The sequence below is a fragment of the Eumetopias jubatus genome, unplaced genomic scaffold (assembly GCF_037043125.1).
Source record: "Eumetopias jubatus isolate StellerSeaLion01/CBP00866 unplaced genomic scaffold, mEumJub1_p1.0 scaffold_4, whole genome shotgun sequence".
NCBI classification, from domain to species: domain Eukaryota; kingdom Metazoa; phylum Chordata; class Mammalia; order Carnivora; family Otariidae; genus Eumetopias; species Eumetopias jubatus.
In genome coordinates, this window is record NW_028274810.1 from 172754935 (window position 1) to 172772595 (window position 17661).

General features: G+C 44.1%; 2 protein-coding genes across 10 annotated transcripts in view; both read right to left on the bottom strand.

Moving 5' to 3' along the window:
* Nucleotides 1–14495, bottom strand: part of ADHFE1 (alcohol dehydrogenase iron containing 1) — a 34259-nt gene extending 19764 nt beyond the window's left edge. For 5 of the 9 annotated variants that reach the window (XR_015768101.1, XM_088022813.1, XM_088022816.1 and 2 more), the window contains exons 1-8: nt 14414–14495; nt 7243–7280; nt 5342–5388; nt 4734–4787; nt 4392–4546; nt 4046–4242; nt 2368–2445; nt 923–1028 (exon numbers count right to left, since the gene is read on the bottom strand). Coding sequence is in view for 8 of the 9 variants with exons in the window: in XM_088022813.1 (XP_087878939.1) it covers nt 923–1028; nt 2368–2445; nt 4046–4242; nt 4392–4546; nt 4734–4787; nt 5342–5388; nt 7243–7280; nt 14414–14472 (734 nt within the window). In the remaining variant the exon portion in view is untranslated. Of the gene's footprint in view, nt 1–922; nt 1029–2367; nt 2446–4045; nt 4243–4391; nt 4547–4733; nt 4788–5341; nt 5421–6142; nt 7218–7242; nt 7281–14413 lie in introns of those variants that run through there. The other 4 variants (XM_088022814.1, XM_088022815.1, XM_088022818.1 and 1 more) reach the window with 4 other exon arrangements.
* Nucleotides 14496–15973: 1478 nt separating this feature from the next.
* Nucleotides 15974–17653, bottom strand: RRS1 (regulator of ribosome synthesis 1). Its single transcript, XM_028112950.2, has one exon. It carries the CDS (start codon nt 17565–17567, stop codon nt 16452–16454), a length of 1116 nt encoding a protein of 371 aa, XP_027968751.2. The 5' UTR covers nt 17568–17653; the 3' UTR covers nt 15974–16451.
* Between the last annotated feature and the right edge of the window lie 8 nt (nt 17654–17661).

The following is a 17661-nucleotide window of genomic DNA, read 5'->3' on the forward strand; positions in this document are numbered from 1 at the left end:
CTTGGGCAGGTCTGAACCAAGGTGGGAACAATGAGGCTTGAGGGGAGGGAGCAGATAGGAGAGATTCAAGCAGGACAAGTGGTAGGAAATACTGGGCTATGTGTGGGCATGAGAAGGAAGTTCATAGTAAGTCCTGCTGCTCACTAACTTAAGGGACTCAGGGAAAGCTGTGAGGTGGTGGGGGAAGTTAGAGAAGAATCAGATTTCATCGAATTTAAGATGCCATGCATTATAAGATGCACTAGTTAAAAAAAATGTACCACTGAGGAAGAAAACCATACAGTCGTGCCACAGATCTTAAGATGTGTTCTGAGTTCAGAGATGTTAGAATGTGAAAAAATGTGCACGTGCAAGTGGATGAAATAGGTAGTTTGGGACATGCTGAATGTGGACGGTGTCCTGATCAGGCATCCAGCAGCACATCGCAGCTGAGGCCCAGGGAGCATGCAGTATGACTCTGGCAAGTCACTACATCTCCAAGCCAGGTTTCTTTCTCATGTGGTGCAGAGCTGTAGTGAGGTGGTGATGTGTGCAAAGTGCTGACTCAGTGAAACGTCTGCTCCCTCTTCCGTGCCGTGGCAGCCCTGGCCGTTTCCTGCTTCCTGTAGCCATAGAGGCAGGTGCTGTGGGTCTGAGATGCTGCACACCAGCTCCGCCTGCTCCTTTTGCTGCGTCCCCGTGGCAGCCGCCGTGGCTGGCCTGGCTGATCCTGAACAGCGGTCTGTGGCTTACCCAGGAGCCCACCTAGTCATCAACCTTTATAGGTTCTGCGTTTTCATCTAGGAAAGGGGATAAGGATAGCCAAAGCTGGCGTGGTTGTGGAACACTAATCGGTGTCTGCTTAGCAAGTGCTTTCAGCAAGAAGATACTGTCCATAGACTCAGGGACTGGAAAAGCCCCTCCAGTTGGCACCGGTACCTACCAAAGCACATCGAAGCCGCTGTTGGCAACCACCTGGTCAGGCATGTGCAGGGTGTGCATAGGATCGATCAGTCCCAGTGTGGGTTTGATGGCTCGGGAAGCAATGCCTAAGACAGGGATTTTCAACAGAGGGGAAAGGTATGGACACCATTTAAAAAAAATTAAGTTACTTTAGGTTAACAATCTATTCTTAAAAAATTAAAAATAGGAGATGAGATTCATTCTCATGAAGGAAGGCAGCAAGAACAGTGGAAAGAGGTCTGGAGTCAGAAACCTGGGTTTTTCAGTGGATCTGAAGCTCCTTCTGGTTTGAAGGAGCCAAGTGTGTACATCTCTTCCCAACGCTGGTTTGAATGGTGTCACTGGCTATGGTGGGAGTATTTACACCAAAGAAATTGACCAATACTACAAATTGGCCATTAAATTCCTGATTACATTCCAGAGAACTGCTTTACTAGCACACCACTGGTTTGGGTCCTGGTTCTGCAGCTTGCGATGTATCTTTGGGCAAGTCACTTAGTCTCTCTTAATTCTCTATTAGATCCTAACAATATAGGGCTTCTAACCCTCATAGCTGATGTAAGGCTAGTATTAGAAAATATTATGTAAAATCTTTGAAAAACTGTAAGGTAGAATTCAAGTATTGGCTACTATTATCTTTAATAATGTCAAAGGTTAATGTAATTTAATTTAAAAAAGAGAAGTTACTATAAATGTGCAGTCAAATATCAATTTATTCTGCCTGGGACTTCTGGATCTCTCTGGAGTGATGGGAATGTTTTATACTTTGATTGGGGTAGTGGTTACATGGGTATATCTGTTTGTCAAAATTCATCAAACTGACTCTCAAAAATGTATGCATTTTATTATATAAAATTTGTGTCTCAATGAAACTGATTTAAAATGTTGAAAGGAAAAAAATATTGAAAAGATGTCCAAGAAAGGGAATAATCATTCACCACTGACATACACTTACTAACTTAGGCAGAGAAATGGCCAATCAAGATTATGGCATTGCAATATGCTTTTGTAGGTAATTCTCAAAAAGAAGTTTATTAGGGGTGCCTGGGTGGCTCAGTCGTTAAGCGTCTGCTTTCTGCTCAGGTCATGATCGGTCCTGGGATCGAGCCCCGCATTGGGCTCCCTGCTCCGCGGGAAGCCTGCTTCTCCCTCTCCCACTCCCCCTGCTTATGTTCCCTCTCTCACTGTGTCTCTCTCTGTCAAATAAATAAAATTAAAAAAAAAAGTTTATTAGACTGTTTCATATTTTGATATGTAGTTGGAAAAAGAAAGAAAATGTGTGTGTGTGTGTGTGTGTGTGTGTGTGTGTGTGTACCTCCCTTAACTCTAAACTCCTTGATTTTTAGATATTAGGATTAAAGAAAAGGAGGTGGGGTTGAAAGGTGAGAGAGAATTAAACACAATTTTTATGGGCACAGTTCTTACCAGTTTTTACTTTCAAGTGTTCATAGTCAAAGATGGCAACTCCCGTAGTTTCACTCCCAGTTCCTGAGGTAGTTGGGACTTGAACAAAATAATTTATATTAATTACATTAATTACATTAATTACATTACATTAATTTACATAATGCATCTAAATAAAGGTCAATGGAGATACTTAATTCAGCTTTAGGAAGCAAGGAACAAAGTTAGAGAAGGAAGCTCTGATGCCCCTGTTGCTCACCTGAGGTCTGTATCTATATTAATCCGCATGTATGCTTCACATGTGTGTCCGTGTCTGCATTAACATGCATGTGCAATAGTATGCCTGTCAGCATTAACATGCACTTTAATATGCATATGTGGTGGCAGCATCTGCATTAATATGCACACGTTTCACATGCATGGTGTCCATGTCTATATAGCATGTAGGCATGTCGAACATATATGTGCACTTTGATGAGACTGTGTGATACCTATATCTCTACTAACACATATGTAGGATGTCAGTGCCTGTGCCAACATGTATCTAGGCCTAACATGTATGCTGTCCATGTCTGTATTAACACGTATGTATGTTTAACATGTATGTGTAATGTCTGTTTCTGTGTTAACAGCTAGGAACTCTGAGAACTCTAGCACCCGAGCTTACGCAGCTGCAGCTGGGCATTCAAACACGGGCTGCTCGGCATCTCAGTTAGAAAATTCATATTTGCCTTCTCTAAAAGACATCTTTATTCCTTCTTGGCAGCAAGCACAGTAACGTTCTGCCTTTGCTGGGCTCTGTGGTTTTGTAGTTCTGTCAAGTTTCTAAACTTTACTAATCACCCCTCTGTGTGATGCTGACACAGTTTCACCAGAGGGTTCCATTTGCTAGACATCAATTATGGTGCTCCCTGCTGATTGCTCATTCATGTCAAAGCAGTTCATCTGCCTTCAGCTTACTCCTATACCATCACAAGGCCCATTCACAGTGGGGGCAGACGAGGGGGAGAAGAGAGAGGACAAAACTTCAGACAGATATTGTCCAGTTACCAGTTAGTGCAATTTCACTATAAAACTTTAAATAGTAATATGCTAACAGCCATAAAATGGGAGGGAGGGAAGACCAAGAGATCCCAAGGTCTGTGCGGGACAGACAATCTGATTTGGATTTGTGTGTCTGTCCCCAAGGGCAGCCACAGAGCAGATGTTGCCCAGAGTGATGCAGCCATGTTGGCCACATGTCCCAGAGAAGAGACAAAGCCCCAGGTCAGCTGAAGAGCCATTGTGTGGAAGAAAGGGTTGAGTCAACACCAGAAAAATAATAGCGAATGTTCCCCTTATACTCCACAGTGGCTTGCAGAATGGGACAAAGCAGAGATGTTTAGAAGACCAACCTGCCAGCAGAGGGATCTAATAATATGGAAACGATAACCTTCCCTCCTCCTTCACACAGTAACTTCCTAGCATAAATCTGCAAACTTCCCTACCACTGACCCAAATTGTCTCTATCTGCGCAATAAATGAAGATCAGAATTTTAAACATCAATGAATTGCTATCTGTTCTCTCCAAACAATGTACTACACTGAAATGAAGAAATCAGAAAACTTTGGGAACGTATACCCTAATATTCCTGGCTTGCATCTTTCCTGAGGCCTTTTGCCAACCGCAAAACAAAACATACAAACACACAGTCTTTACCTGCAATCAGAGGCTTCAGAGGCACAGACACAGGCTTTCCCTTCCCAATGGGGGCATTGACATAATCTAGGAAATCAGAGTGAGGGCTGGACGCATACAGATTAGCGGCCTTACAGGTGTCCATGGTGGACCCGCCACCGACAGCAACGTAGGCATCAAAAGCTCCCCTTTTGACAAACTCAATGGCTTCCATGAAGCTTGGAGAAGGGAAAATAAAAGCCATAGTTAGGTCATATTTTTTCAGAAACAAATTGCCACGCTATTAAACAAGGCCTGGAGCAAGTTTTAAGCAACAGTGAGATGTGTTGGCTTCTACATAAAGTAAATAGCAACAATAAAATAATACCTTCTATCAGTTGGTTCCACCCTCACATTGTCATAAACCTTAAAATTTATGCCATTCTTCACTAGGGAATCCATAACCATTTGTACGGGAGGGAGCTGGGAGAGGTTCTTGTCTGTCATCAAACACACATTTTTAGCACCCATGTTTTTTAGGTCCTACAACAACAAAAATAATTTGTAAGTTAGGTTTGACTGCCCGAGAACTGTAATAGATTCTCTCTCTCTGGCAAATTAACAACTGTACATTTTTAAAAACAAAGGACTCAATTGTTGTCAATTTGCATTTGTTTTAAAAGACATGTAACATTTATAATGGAAGACTGTAGGAATCTTAAATACTTGCCATTCCCACTTCCTTTGTAACTCCTGCTCCGTATCTAATATTTGAAACGGCCATCTGAGGAAAAAAAAAAAAAGATTTAGGTATAGGGTGTTTCACTTAAAAACCTATAAATGAAATGAATGGTTCCTTATTGTGTAGAGAATAAAGTATATATTCCTTAGCGTGGCCTTCATTTTAATTTATGACTCCTGAACGAGGAGGAGACAGATTTAATCAAATAATTATGTAGTTACGGTGTGATAAAAATTCATCAGAATTCATTGATCCTTTATTCTTGCTTCAAAAGATTACTTGGACCTCTTTTAGGTTATTATAATTACGAAACTAAACTGTGACATACAACATATATAAGTTGGAGACGTTTGTATAACTGAGAATCTGTCCTATTTTGATGGCTGAACAAAAGACAGTATTCTAGACATTACTCATGTTATCAGAAGATGTGTATTCCAGTTCCATTACCCCCATTGCTAAATAGGGTCTCATCAAATAATGAGATTAGGGAACACTAATTAATAGATTTCAAATGAGATAATAATGCATTAGTAAAATACTCTAGTATTTTTTCAAGTCATTCATAAAAGAAAGAATGGATTGATTATATCTACCTCAAAGGCATAATCTGTTGTTTTCCCAGAAGGTGCAAATCCAGGAGCTAGAAATGTAGAAATTAGCATCAGAGTAGGCCTCAAAAACAAAGGAAAAATAATGGTTTTTGTTAGTAAATTGGTATTTCAGCAGTGAACATAAGCATCTCCCTTAAAAAGCCTTACCTATAAAGAAAAGAAAAAGCCTTAGCTAAAATATATTTTCAAGTTTCATTGTTGCCTATCAAATTGAAATTAAAACTTGCATTTTAAGAGAATGTAATGCTAACTTGAGGCTGATTGTGTGAAAATAGTTATTTAAAATATTTTCTTCATTGAAATTAAAATGTACTTTTGAAACAATGTCTAAAAATCCTCTAGGGAAAAAAAAACCCCTCTAGACTCGAGTTGGATTTCTGTTAGAGAACAACTATTAGTAAATTCATTAATTAGAGTCTTGCTTATATTTCTTATAACAATTGTGATTGGTTGTTTGAATTAAAATTTTTTCCGTGGAGAAAAAATGATCACAGTAAGAAATTTATATTTTTCAAGTTAAAGCATGTAAAAATTTAGTTTTATTTATGAGATTTAATAAAAATTTTTATAAACTGATATTTCTTTGTAATGTTATCAGGTTTTAGTTTTGGCAGAAATGATTTCCTGTCATATTAGAACAAGAAGGCTTCACTTAATGAATTTTATCCTTGTTTTCATCACTCCTGGTCAGTCATAAGATTGAAAAAAAAGTCTGCAACAACAATTTCCACTACCATTTTTTTTTTTTAAAGGACAAGAGACCACAACTAGAAAACAATTTACCTTTGGATTCCTGAGGGCAAGGGTATCCTTAATCAAAATTCAAATTTCTTGCCTTATCCACTGTAAAGAAATAATCTATTACTCTTGCTACTGAGGTTTAGGAAAAGACATAAATTGAATCCTAGGAAACGGTGAGATTATCTTTATTTAAATTATTAATTTTATGCTCCCAAACAGGAGACTCCTAATTCTTTGTTGAAATCAACTAAGAATTGGAAAGAATCAGCTGAAGACAAAATTCTGCATATGTCCATGAGGACCTAAAAGGCTGGGCATGCTTTCACCTAGCAGATGGTCATTAATGACTGGGAGGTCCCTTGGTTTTTCCTAAATGGTGAGCCACACCAGTGGCAGGAAAAAGCCCTCAGTCACTCTATCTGTTCTACTCCCCAACAGGCTTCTCTGTGGGTTCTGCTTAGTTTCCTGTATGGGCAGCCCCCCTCGTTTCCATTCTCACTGTGCTGTTTAGATTTGACCTTTCCTTCTAAGAGGTGAAATCAGTTTTTGTGTCACTAATTCATGTGACATTCTGAGGACACGCTGAAGCTACAATGAGCTTCCTGCTGCTCTGTGGACAATGGAGTTGGGAAGGATTAAGATGTTTGTGGGAACTGAAAACTTTTGTCATTTTTAATTACTAAGAAATAGAATGTTACTTTTTTAAAAAAAATTGATATAAACAAGTTTTTTCTTTCTAGGAACCGCTTTGTTCTTTAGCCTCTTTCTTTCCTGAGACATATTAAAACCATCCAAAGAGTTCATCTTTGTTAATTGTGTTTGATTAACTCAGACAATCTTAAAATCTCATCTGTGCCCCCATTTTTAGCTCTGGCAAATAATTCTATTTAAAATAGAAAAACATCATAAATAGCATTAAATATATACTTGAGCCAAACATATAATCAGTCAGTAGCACACGTTCAGCTCCCATCATATAATCAGAACTAGATATTGCCAGTTGCAAGTGAAAAGGCAACCATTTCAACTTTCCTCTCACATCCCCTGATTTCCTTGATTTATCCTTTGCCCAAATGTATTATAAGGGCCAATGGAGGGATTGGAAATTTGGGCCACTTTAAAACCAGAAAATGTATTATTACCTTGGGAGTAAGTATGAGAATGAGTTGGGCACTGGCATCTATGGAAAAGAAAAAAAGAAAAGTGAAACTAGAAAACCAAAAGATAGGATGCTTTAATGTGACTCACACTGCATTCTAGTCTTGAGATTCTATCAAAGTAGTTGCCTTTGGCAAACGCTATGCAGGAAAACCCAGAAATCATCATGGACAAGAAGTCCACTCAGAGTCTTTCCAGTGTTGCAGGATCATTCTTTCAGGAATTATTCAGTTGGTGCTCAATAAATGTCTTCAGGAAGCTGAGGTAAGCCCTCTGGGACTACAAGGAAGTTTGAGATGGGGTCTCAGTGCTTTAGGAGGTTCCAGCTCTTTTATCAGGTTAGGAGCTTTGACCAAATTGACCCAAGGTTAACTACTCAATGAACCTCCCCTCCCATTGCCCCCACCCAGGGAACTTGTATTTTCCCATTGTCTTCAAGGTGTTTAATTTTCTCAAAACAGACTCTGGGCCTGGGCCTCTGAGAAGCCCTCACTGGGCCTGCAGGCCTCGCTGGTCACCACCTCGCACCTCCATCCTTTCTGGGCCCAGCCCCAGGGAACTGCCAGCCCCTTGGGTGCCTTCCTGTGCTGGTCCCCGCCCCAGGACCAGTGGCCATGTCCCCTGCTCCCCCGTGGCCTGAAGTGTGCTCATGCCCATCACCCTCTCCTCCCCGAATCCCTCACCTCTTCTCAGTTCCCAGTCTGCTTCTCTACCCTTGGCTCCGTTTCCCTTCCTAGTCTCTGTCACCTCCCATTTCCTGCATAGTCCCTTTCTCCTGTTGCTATGCATTTGAGCATCACCAAAGTGTTTTATGTTTCTATTTCTTGCCAGAGAACCTTGTCCTAGTGGGGTCCCAGTAGATCCGTGAATGTATACACCCCCCCCCTCCACCGTTCAAATTTGGAGCGAGAACATCTGAGGGGTAAGGTGGGGAAGGAAGGAAAAGTGTTCAACTCAATGGTGGTCAAGACCTCAAAAACAGATTTAAGTCAAAGCAGACATGGGAAGCGGGTGTGAGCGCCACCATGAGTCGAGGCTGCCACCTCCTGGAGACGGCTGAAAATGCCGAGTGTTGAGAGTCCTGGGAGCATCCCAGCGGTGTTAGCCATTCTCAGGCTGCCGCAGGGAAAACACAGCAGGCAAGGCCAAGGCCTTGTCCTTCACAGGTGGGCTTTCTTTGGAGAACTTTCCCTGCTTTACACCCTCCAAGGACGAGAAAGTGGAGGCAGAGGGAAGAACATCTCCAGACTCAAAACTTTCCACTGCCCAGGGCCTTGGGAGCACATGCTTTCCTACACCCCTCCCCCTTCTTTTTATTTTATATTTATAAGGTTTGAGGCCGCCTTGATTAATCATTCCTATTTCTTGTGGTTTGAATCCCATCCTCTCTTGCCTTCTTGGGGCCTCCATCTATCCTGTGTTTCCTAGTCTTCCCCCTCACTAGATCTTTGTCATTGTATTTAAGAGTTTCATGCTTCAAAGTCTCAACCTCTTTTCCCCTCTGGCTTGCTCACCCTCTCTGGGCCTTCCCTCCTGACCTAGGTCTGCTGGCTCCATTTTCTTGCCTCCCACACATTGCTTGGCTCCCTGAAATCTGGCTGCTGTCTCAACAAGTCTCAGCTTTCCTGCTATATTCTTACTTCTCAGACCCCCCACCCCCAGGACCTTGCTCTCCTAGCAATGAACACTGGGCCACCCCCTCCTTGGGTGGGTGCAATGCTTTCCTTGGCTTCCAGGACTCCCTACTCACCTGGGTTTCCTCTAATTATTTTCCAGCTCCTTTCCCACTCTGCTCATTCCTTAAATATTGAGTTCTATCCTGGGCTCACCTCTCACCCTTTATAGCAAACCACTCATCAAGGCCCCCCCAATATTTCTTTACCCAAATCCAACCACCACTCTTGGGTCCTCTGCCAGTCTCTGGTTTCAGTGTCATCTCTCATCTGGATAACTACAGAGAGTCCCTAATAGGCTTCTCTTGGCTCCCTCTGTGCCACACAGTGGTCAGGGGCTTATTTCCAATGATGCCCCCCCACTTCCCCTCCCATGGCTTTTTGGATAAAGTTCAGACCTGGCCCTGCTTCACAGGCCCAGCTAATCTCTCTAACCTGGTCCCTCATCTCCGTCCATCCTCTGGAGCTCCTGGAAAATTTGTTCTTTTCCTTGAATGGGCCACACATTCTCTTTCTTGCCTCCAGAACTTTGTCCTTGTTATTTCCTCTGCCTGGAACATGTTTCCCCCCTTCTTCCAGGTAATTAGTGTCCTTTCTAGTGTCAGTTGAATTGTCACTTCCCCTGGGCAGTCTTCCTTAAGGCTGGAGGCCGCAGGTAGGCACTCTCCCCCTATGGTCTGTACTACGCCCCCCTCCCCATTAGAACCATTATCACACTGTATTGTGGGTACCATTCTCCTGTTTGCATCTGCCGCTAGATTGTAAATTTTGTGGTGGCAAGACAAGATCTGCCCTTTATCACAACTTTATCCATAATGGTTAGCATTGTAACAGGCACAAACTAATACCAATTAAAGGAATACTGATTGAAGAAATAAGTAAATGAATAAATGAATGAATAAATAAATAAATTAGACATTTAAAATCCTCTGAGCTTTTTCTCTCTTTTCCTGGTGTGCCACGACACAGAACCTGAGCTGGGGTAGGGAGAAACAGACTGTGGGTTCCCCCACCTTAGGATAGCCTGAAACCACTGATGGGCTTCTCTACTGTTGAGAAGCTGAGGAACCCACGGGTAGAGCAAGGCTCTCATTCACCCACCCTCTGGCTCTGGCCTGATTATTCTGGCCTTCCTGCCAGTATCACTGGCTAGGGATAAACTGGCCAAGCTTTCAGCAAAAGTCGGCCCCTCTCCTGTGCACTAAATCTCATCCCCCCCCCCATTTACTCAAGGACATCACTGTATCATCGTCTCTGTCCTGCATCATCAAGATTTCCCCCCCAGTAGATCTTATCCACCAACATAAAATATTGTTTTTCTCTTTTTAATGTTTAAATCTTTTAATTTTTAAATATTTTTTTAAAGATTTTATTTATTTGTCAGAGAGAGAGAAAGAGAGAGAGCACAAGCTGGCGGAATGGCAGGCAGAGGGAGAAACAGGCTTCCTGCCAAGCAAGGAGCCTGATGCAGGACTCAATCCCAGGACTCTCGGATCATGACCTCAGCTGAAGACAGATGCTTAACCGACTGACCCACCTAGGCATCCCGTGTTTTTCCCTTTTTATATTAACAACCTTCTCTTGTCCTTCTTCCCTCTCCTGATGCTGCCCCCACTGCTCTCCTTGCCTTTAGATGACTATACCTGCTCTCTCCAGTTTCTCTTCTTGCATTCTCTCTGGGACCCCCTCCAACTGACCTTTGCCCTATGACTCCACTAACAGTTTACCAGGTCCCTAATGCCCTTCACCTTGCTAATATACCACTCCGTTCTGAGTTCAGTCCTCATCTTGCCCACCCTGGCAGCAGCATCCTTCTATCCACTCCCTTCTCCCTGGAAACACTTTCTTCCTTTCGCTTCCAGGCTGCTCCTGGCCTAGGTTCTTTTCATGCTATTGACTCTGAATGCTGGAGGGTCCCAGGGATCGGCCTGTGGATCCTTCTCTTTTCTTTCCACTCTCACTCCCTGAGTGACCACACCTTGTCTCATGGTCTTGAGTGCCTTCCATGCTGACAATTTCCCCCTTTATCTTTCTGGTTTAGTTGTCTTGCTTGAACTCCAGATTCAGCTGCCTGACATCTCCACTTGAACGTCTATTAGGCATTTCAGCTCCCACCTAAGATTCAGTTCCTGGTCTTCCCTTAAAGCCTTTTCCCCACCCCAGTTTAATGGCAATTTCATTCTTCCAGTTGTTTAGGCCAAAACACCTTGGGCTCATCCTTGGTCGTCCCCCTGCTGGCCCCCAACATCTCTGACCTCATCTTCCCCTCACTCACTCTGCTCCAGTCACCGTGTTCTGAAACCATGCTGGTATTCCCCACCTCTAAGTACCTTCCCATAGAGCCACATGGCTCTCTCCTTCCTTTCACGGGTCTTCCATCTCAGTTACCTTCTCAGTGAGTGTGATCGGCTGAGACCCTAAAGATATTCAGGTCCTAATACCTGGAACCTGTGAACATTATAGAACAAAAGGGACTCTACAGATGTGATTAAATTAAACATTTTGAGATGGAAAGATTATCCTGGATTATCTGGGTGGGCCCTAAATGTAATTAGAAACATCCTTCTAGGAGAGAGGCAGAAGGAGATTTGACATAAAGGTAATGTGACCACTGAAGCAAGTGGCTACCTTTGCTGGCTGTGAAGATGGGGGAAGGAGCTACAATCTACCATTGCAAAAAGTGCAGCTTTAGAAGATGGAAAGAGCAAGATAATGGATTCTCCTCCAGAACCTCTGAAGGGAGTGTGGCCCTCTTACACCTTGATTTTGGCCCAGTAAGACTGATTTTGAACTTCAGAACTGTAAAAGAATAAATGTGTGTTGTTTTACGCCACCAAAGTCATGGTAATTTGTTACAGCAGCAATAAGATACTAATACAGTTAGGTCTTCTCTGACCATCCTCTCTAAAATTGCATCCCCTCCTTCAACAACCCATCCTCTACTTTCTCTTTAATACCTATCAACTTGTAATATACTCTAACTTTTACTAGTTTATTGTCCACCCCACCTGCCCCACCTACACACTTACACACCAGGGATATTAGGTTGTTTTGTTTCTTGATGTACCCCATGAATGAGAACACTGCAAATCTGCAGTGAATGTGCAGTCCTTCCCTCCTGGGCTTTCTCCTACCTCTCTGGCTGTGTTCCTGTCCTTTAATACTGGCTCCTTTTCCTCCCCTGAAAGTGCCAATCATTTGCAAATCCAAGTGCGTAAGGAGGCTGGTAGATAATATAAATGAGAGGTCAGAGCTCCTGGCTGGCTATGTAGCTGGTGTGCAGAATGAGTGGCGGGCTATATGCCAGGCTCTCTCAGGAAGCTGGAATGCTTGCCTTGTTCAAGGGAAGTGGCCACCACTTCACCTCAGCCCTGGCAGACCTTCCAGATGAAATGTGGGCCCAATGATGCCATTTCCCAATTTTCCAAAAATTTTTATCTGAAATCTCCAACTTTTTAAATGCATACCCTATTTAAAAAATAAGCCCCGTTTTGCCACTCCTGCTTCAACACATTGCTGCTCATAGGGACCTCATTCTCAACCCTTCTAGGTTTACAGTTTGCTAAGGCCTTTGCTTCCCCAGCCAGAGTTTCAACTGTCCTCTATACGCGTGTGTGAGTTCCAACTCACTTCAGAGCTCCAGAACAATATAATCAATTACCTGCTGAAGGTCTTCTTCACCTGGATGTACCTGAGCCATGTCCAATTTGAATTTCCTAAGGTAAGTTATCATCTTCCTCCTAAAGCTAATGCTTCTATAGTCCCTATCTTGGTAAATGGCCCCAGCGTTTACCTGATACCCCAGCCAGAAACTTCAACCTCTCCTTCCATCTCACTAATCAGATACAAAGTCCTGCTGATTTTAATGGACTCCTCAATATTTCTCACATCTACCCCTTGTACCAGCTGCCTCTCCTTGGTAACTGAAGCCATCACCTTTTAGCTGAAGCATTACAATTACTTCTAGTCTTTCCCCTTCACTGCACACTGCCACCAGAAAGCTCTAACATAATTCTAATCATGCCACCCTCCTTTGTCATACAACCATTCCAAAAACATGTTCTACATGACACTGGTTCCAAGGGATATGAATAGTGTTGCTTGATAAAAAGTTTTATAACAGATTTAGAACAAAGAGTTTAAATACAGCTAACCTTTTTTTTTTTTTCCAACCCTGTAGGACTTCTCAGAGCCTTTTGTGTGCTAATTATCCTGACTCCAAAAGCACTATGCAGCAGTGAGCAGTTTCCCATTTATTTAGCCATGGAATTCCTCCCCCCACGCCCCATGGGGCATTTCAAAGTATTAGTGTTTCACAGTGAGAACTATTGCTTCCATAACTTTCTATTATCTACAGGACATAATTCAAATTCTTTAGCATAGGACTGAGAACAAGGACCGTGAAGCTAGAATATCTGGGTTCAGATTATGGCTGCACCATTTGCTTAGCTGTGTGGCACTGGACAGATTCCTTTTCTTCATGCTTTTTTTTCTTTTTAACTGTAATATGAGGATAATAATACAATATGGCATAGGGTTGTCGTAAGGATTACTGTTACTATTAACAGTATATGTAAAGCATGTAGGACAGTGCCTGGTACATAGTAAGTGCCTGATTAAGTGCTATATTCTTATTCAGGGCCTGTCTTCTCCATCCTCGCCTCCTTCTATGAAGGTAGGTCCAGATTTTAACTTCCTTTAGATCCTGGAACTACATCTCTTGCCAGTAGTTCTGCTCTTCCCAGTTAGTTGAAATTCCTCTCTAGTCCCCCTCCTTTCCCCTTATCTCTACCTGTTTGCTCAAAATTTTACATGTTTTCCCAGGCTGACTGGTGCATTTGTACGTTCCACAAATATTTATCAGGTGGCTACTATATACCTCCCATTTCTGGATGGGGAGTCAGACATGTCATAACATTTAATACCCTGACTCCCTGTACACGCCAGGGAGTGAAGCTCCTGGTAATTTCTCACATCCATCTCTCTCTTCCCTCCGTTCCTCCCAGGCCCGTTTCACAAACCCTGTCCCCTCATCCAATTACCCGCTAGAGTTTAAATTGCTCCAGAGTCTTTCACCCTTGTATCCCCAGCACCTAGAATAGTTTTTGGCACATAATATACACCCAATACAAATGTGTTGATTGGATGCATGAATTTGTCTTGGTCACCGTGCCAAGCCCTCCAATGTCTGCCACGACATGGGACCAGGCACTGTCTTCTCTGGGCCTTTTTAACGGTAGAACAAGCAAGGTGCAACCTGCCTCGCTGCTGTGTGTAGTTGCATGGCACCCCGCTACAATGTCGCCCCACCTGGCGCACGGCTCTGACGTGGAGAGGGCACGCTAAATGGGATCCCCTTCCCCGGGTTCTTGAAAGTAACCTGAGTAAGACCGCGTTGGGCCCGGCGGGTCGCACCCAGAGGGGCTGCGTAGGCCTGGTGGCATCCTTCGGTCCCCCGCCCGCCCGCCGGCCCCGCACTCACGCTGCTCGCTGCAGTTGCCTCAGCAAGTGCGCGACACGGGCGCGGGTGGCTGCAGCCATGGCCGTGCAGTCTTCCTTCCAGTAGCCCCTCCTCCACCCCCTACGCCCCTTCTGCGGACCAATCCCAGCCGCCGCCCTCCTGCTCCCGCCCACTCGGCTGAGACTGCCCACCCCCCCGTGCTAATTCTCCCGGCCCCAGCGTTAGCCCTCTGGATCAGGACCATTTTCCCACGAGTCAAAATCTCAAGTGCCCTACCTGCAATTTCACCATCCACCTCCGAAATTGCCGTAATGGTAACTGCTTTGTAGGATCGTGAGTACTTCCTGAAGTCTCTCTACTTAAAACTCTTTATTTCAAATATTGGGGATACGGGGAAAGGGAGGGAAAAAAGGGCATTCTTTTTCCACTGATTCCTTTAAAATGCTACTTTGCCTTCCTACTTTCCCAATAAATTATTAAGACATTGCGTTTAAACTGTTTTAATAGTAAATAAGGACCATGCAAAAAGCCCGAGGGTTTTGTTTGTTTTTACAGGGCCAGTGCTGTGCCTAACTGCTAAATCAAAAGTCTAAAAACAACAACAAAACCCAAAAAAATCCCAAAACCAAACAGTAACAACAAAACACCCTGAACAGTTGAGAACTTAAAAGGTGTTAAGTGCTCCAGAATAGCTTTTGATTAAGTTACCATTAAATGGTTTCATCAGTAGTTACAAATTTTCCATGATTACACTATATTCTAGGGCCAAGTGCTCCACTTCCCAGTGGGAGAGTTGATCAATGATGGCAGTTCAACTTTATCAGAAAGTATCCTAAGACAGTAACAATTGAACATCTGTGTTTTTACTAACATATCATGAAATTTGAATTAATCTTTTCTTCCATAGTAACTTCTAAAGATAACATAAAAATGAGGCAACACTAAAAAAAGACACAATTAACACCCAGCTTTAATTTCCTATCAACTGTCAGACCAAAAACCTGAGTAGAGTGGCTCATGGGGCTGTAACAGCAGCAAAAATGCTCCCCTGGAATCTAGATCTACTATGAATCCTTCTCAGCTTATTGAGATCAATTAGGGAAGGAGACCCATAAAAGCTATGAACATTTGACCTCCTAATCAAACTAGTAAGGTCAGTTTGACAAACGAATCAAAGATAACAGTGTTTCAGTAAAGATTTGGTGGGTTTCTTCATCTCTTCTCAAAAAACAGACCCTACCAGATGTTTAAAAAAAAAAATTGGGGACATAAATGTTGAAAAAGTTTTAAGTGTTTTTTGGATTAATGAGGATTATTACCATTATTTAGTGAAGCCCACATTTATAATTTACAGGCAGTAAATGTTTTCACAGTATTAAAAAGCATAAAATCTTTTTTCAGAGACACCAGTCATATTACACTTTCATATTATATCTGATACTTATTAGAAAAACTCACACTTCTGTTGGTATCACTGAAATCATCATAAATTACCTGCTTTGGTTTTTAGAAAGTAAACTAAAATAATCTGAACCAGGTATCCCCTGGCTTTACTTAGAATTTCTACCAATAGCCAAAATGTCAAAAGTAACAGTAGATAACACACTTTTATTAAACAACCTTCATAAGAGTTACTTATAAGTCCAGTTTTGAAAATGTAATCTTTCCGTTCCCCCATGTGATACACTCCCTTGTTATAAAAATAATGCAGAAATCAATTTTAAGTCTGAAAGATGACCAACTCTCTCTCACAATATATCCAAAGTTAAAAAGAAAAAAAGATGTCCGTTTAAAAATAGAACTCATTCTGTTTCCACCAAATTCTTTCCCGTTTTCTTATGTCCTCAAATACATCCTTTAATCTCCAGCCAAATTCCTGGTTGTGGGAAAAACATTAATTTGTAGAGTCCAACATTTACATACTATCTTGGGGGTCGGCAGCCTATGCCTTCAACCTCAAGCTCAGTGAAGGCAGCGGCCCCCTTTTTCAACAACCCCCCGTCCCCCCCCCCCCCCGTAACTAGAATTTAACGTTTACAGACGGGTCCGAGGGTGAAAATTATTTCCTTCTCTTTCCTCCTTGGTGTTGCCCTCCTTTCCTCTTGCCGCCGAAGGGAAGCGGCCCAGAATTCATCTTGCCTCCCAAGCCCGCTTTCCTCTTCCCTCCCTGGCTGGGCGGGACACCTTTCCTTTTGCCCCCAGGACCCTGCCGGCCCCCCTTTCTCTTGCCCTTCTGGCTCATTTTCCTCCTCTTGGCAGCCTCCTCCTGGTCCTCCTCCCTCATCTGTTTATTGGTGGCCCTTGTCACGTCCAGCCGAGGCTTTTTGCTCTTCATCACCCGCAGCAGCTCCAACTGGCTCTTTTTCTCCGCTGCAAAGTCCCCGAAAAGGGGTTGAAACTTCCTCTTCTTGCCGGAGCCCCGGGGGGCCTTCTCCTTGGGCAAGCGCTCCTGGAAACGCCCCACTGAGGCGGTGGAGACCTTGGCCACCTGCATGGCGCGGCCCAATTCCTCCTTACTCTGGTGTCCCGTAGGATGCATGCCAGCCGCGCTGGGCAGCTGCATCTTGTGCGCGCGAGCCAGGTTACGCAGTCGGTTCAACTCATTCTTGGCCACCCGTTCCTTCTTAGCCTGGATCCGCTTGGCGAACTGGTCCTCTAAGGGGTCGGCACCGCCGGGCACCTCGATCAACCATTCCTTGGTGTCGTCGCGGGCGCGCTGGTAGCCCCAGCGGCGTCGCCACTGGCCACTCACCTCGTCCCACACCAGATTGGTCTTCTTCTTGGGACGGATGCCCTTGAGGCGTGCGAACTGCTGCCAGCGAGTAAGCGGCCGCGGCCGGGGCACCGGCTTCTCGCGCGGCAGGCGAGTGGTGGGCTCCGGCAGCCGCGCCACCAGCGCCTCCTCCACGCGCTCCGTGGGCAGCTGCCACAGCTGGTTGATGAGCAGCTGCGTGTTGTCCCGCGCCAGGGCCTGCAGCTCAGCCTCCGGCGTGGGTCCCGCGCGCCGCAGGCCCGTCGGGGGGTTCCGGTCTGAGGCCAGCAGGTTACCTAAGTCGAACTCCAGCTCCAGCTCTTTGTGCACCGTGATGCGCTGCAGCTTCTCTGCCTCGTCCCGCTCCGCCTTTGCCAGCAATTCCTCCACGCTCTGGCCCTCCATGGCTCCCCCTGGGCTCATTCGCTCCGGGTAGACAGTTCAAATTACTGCTTTGCCAACACCGGCTCAAGCCCGGGCAACACAACCACGCTCTGTCGCCGAGAAGCTCGTTCCG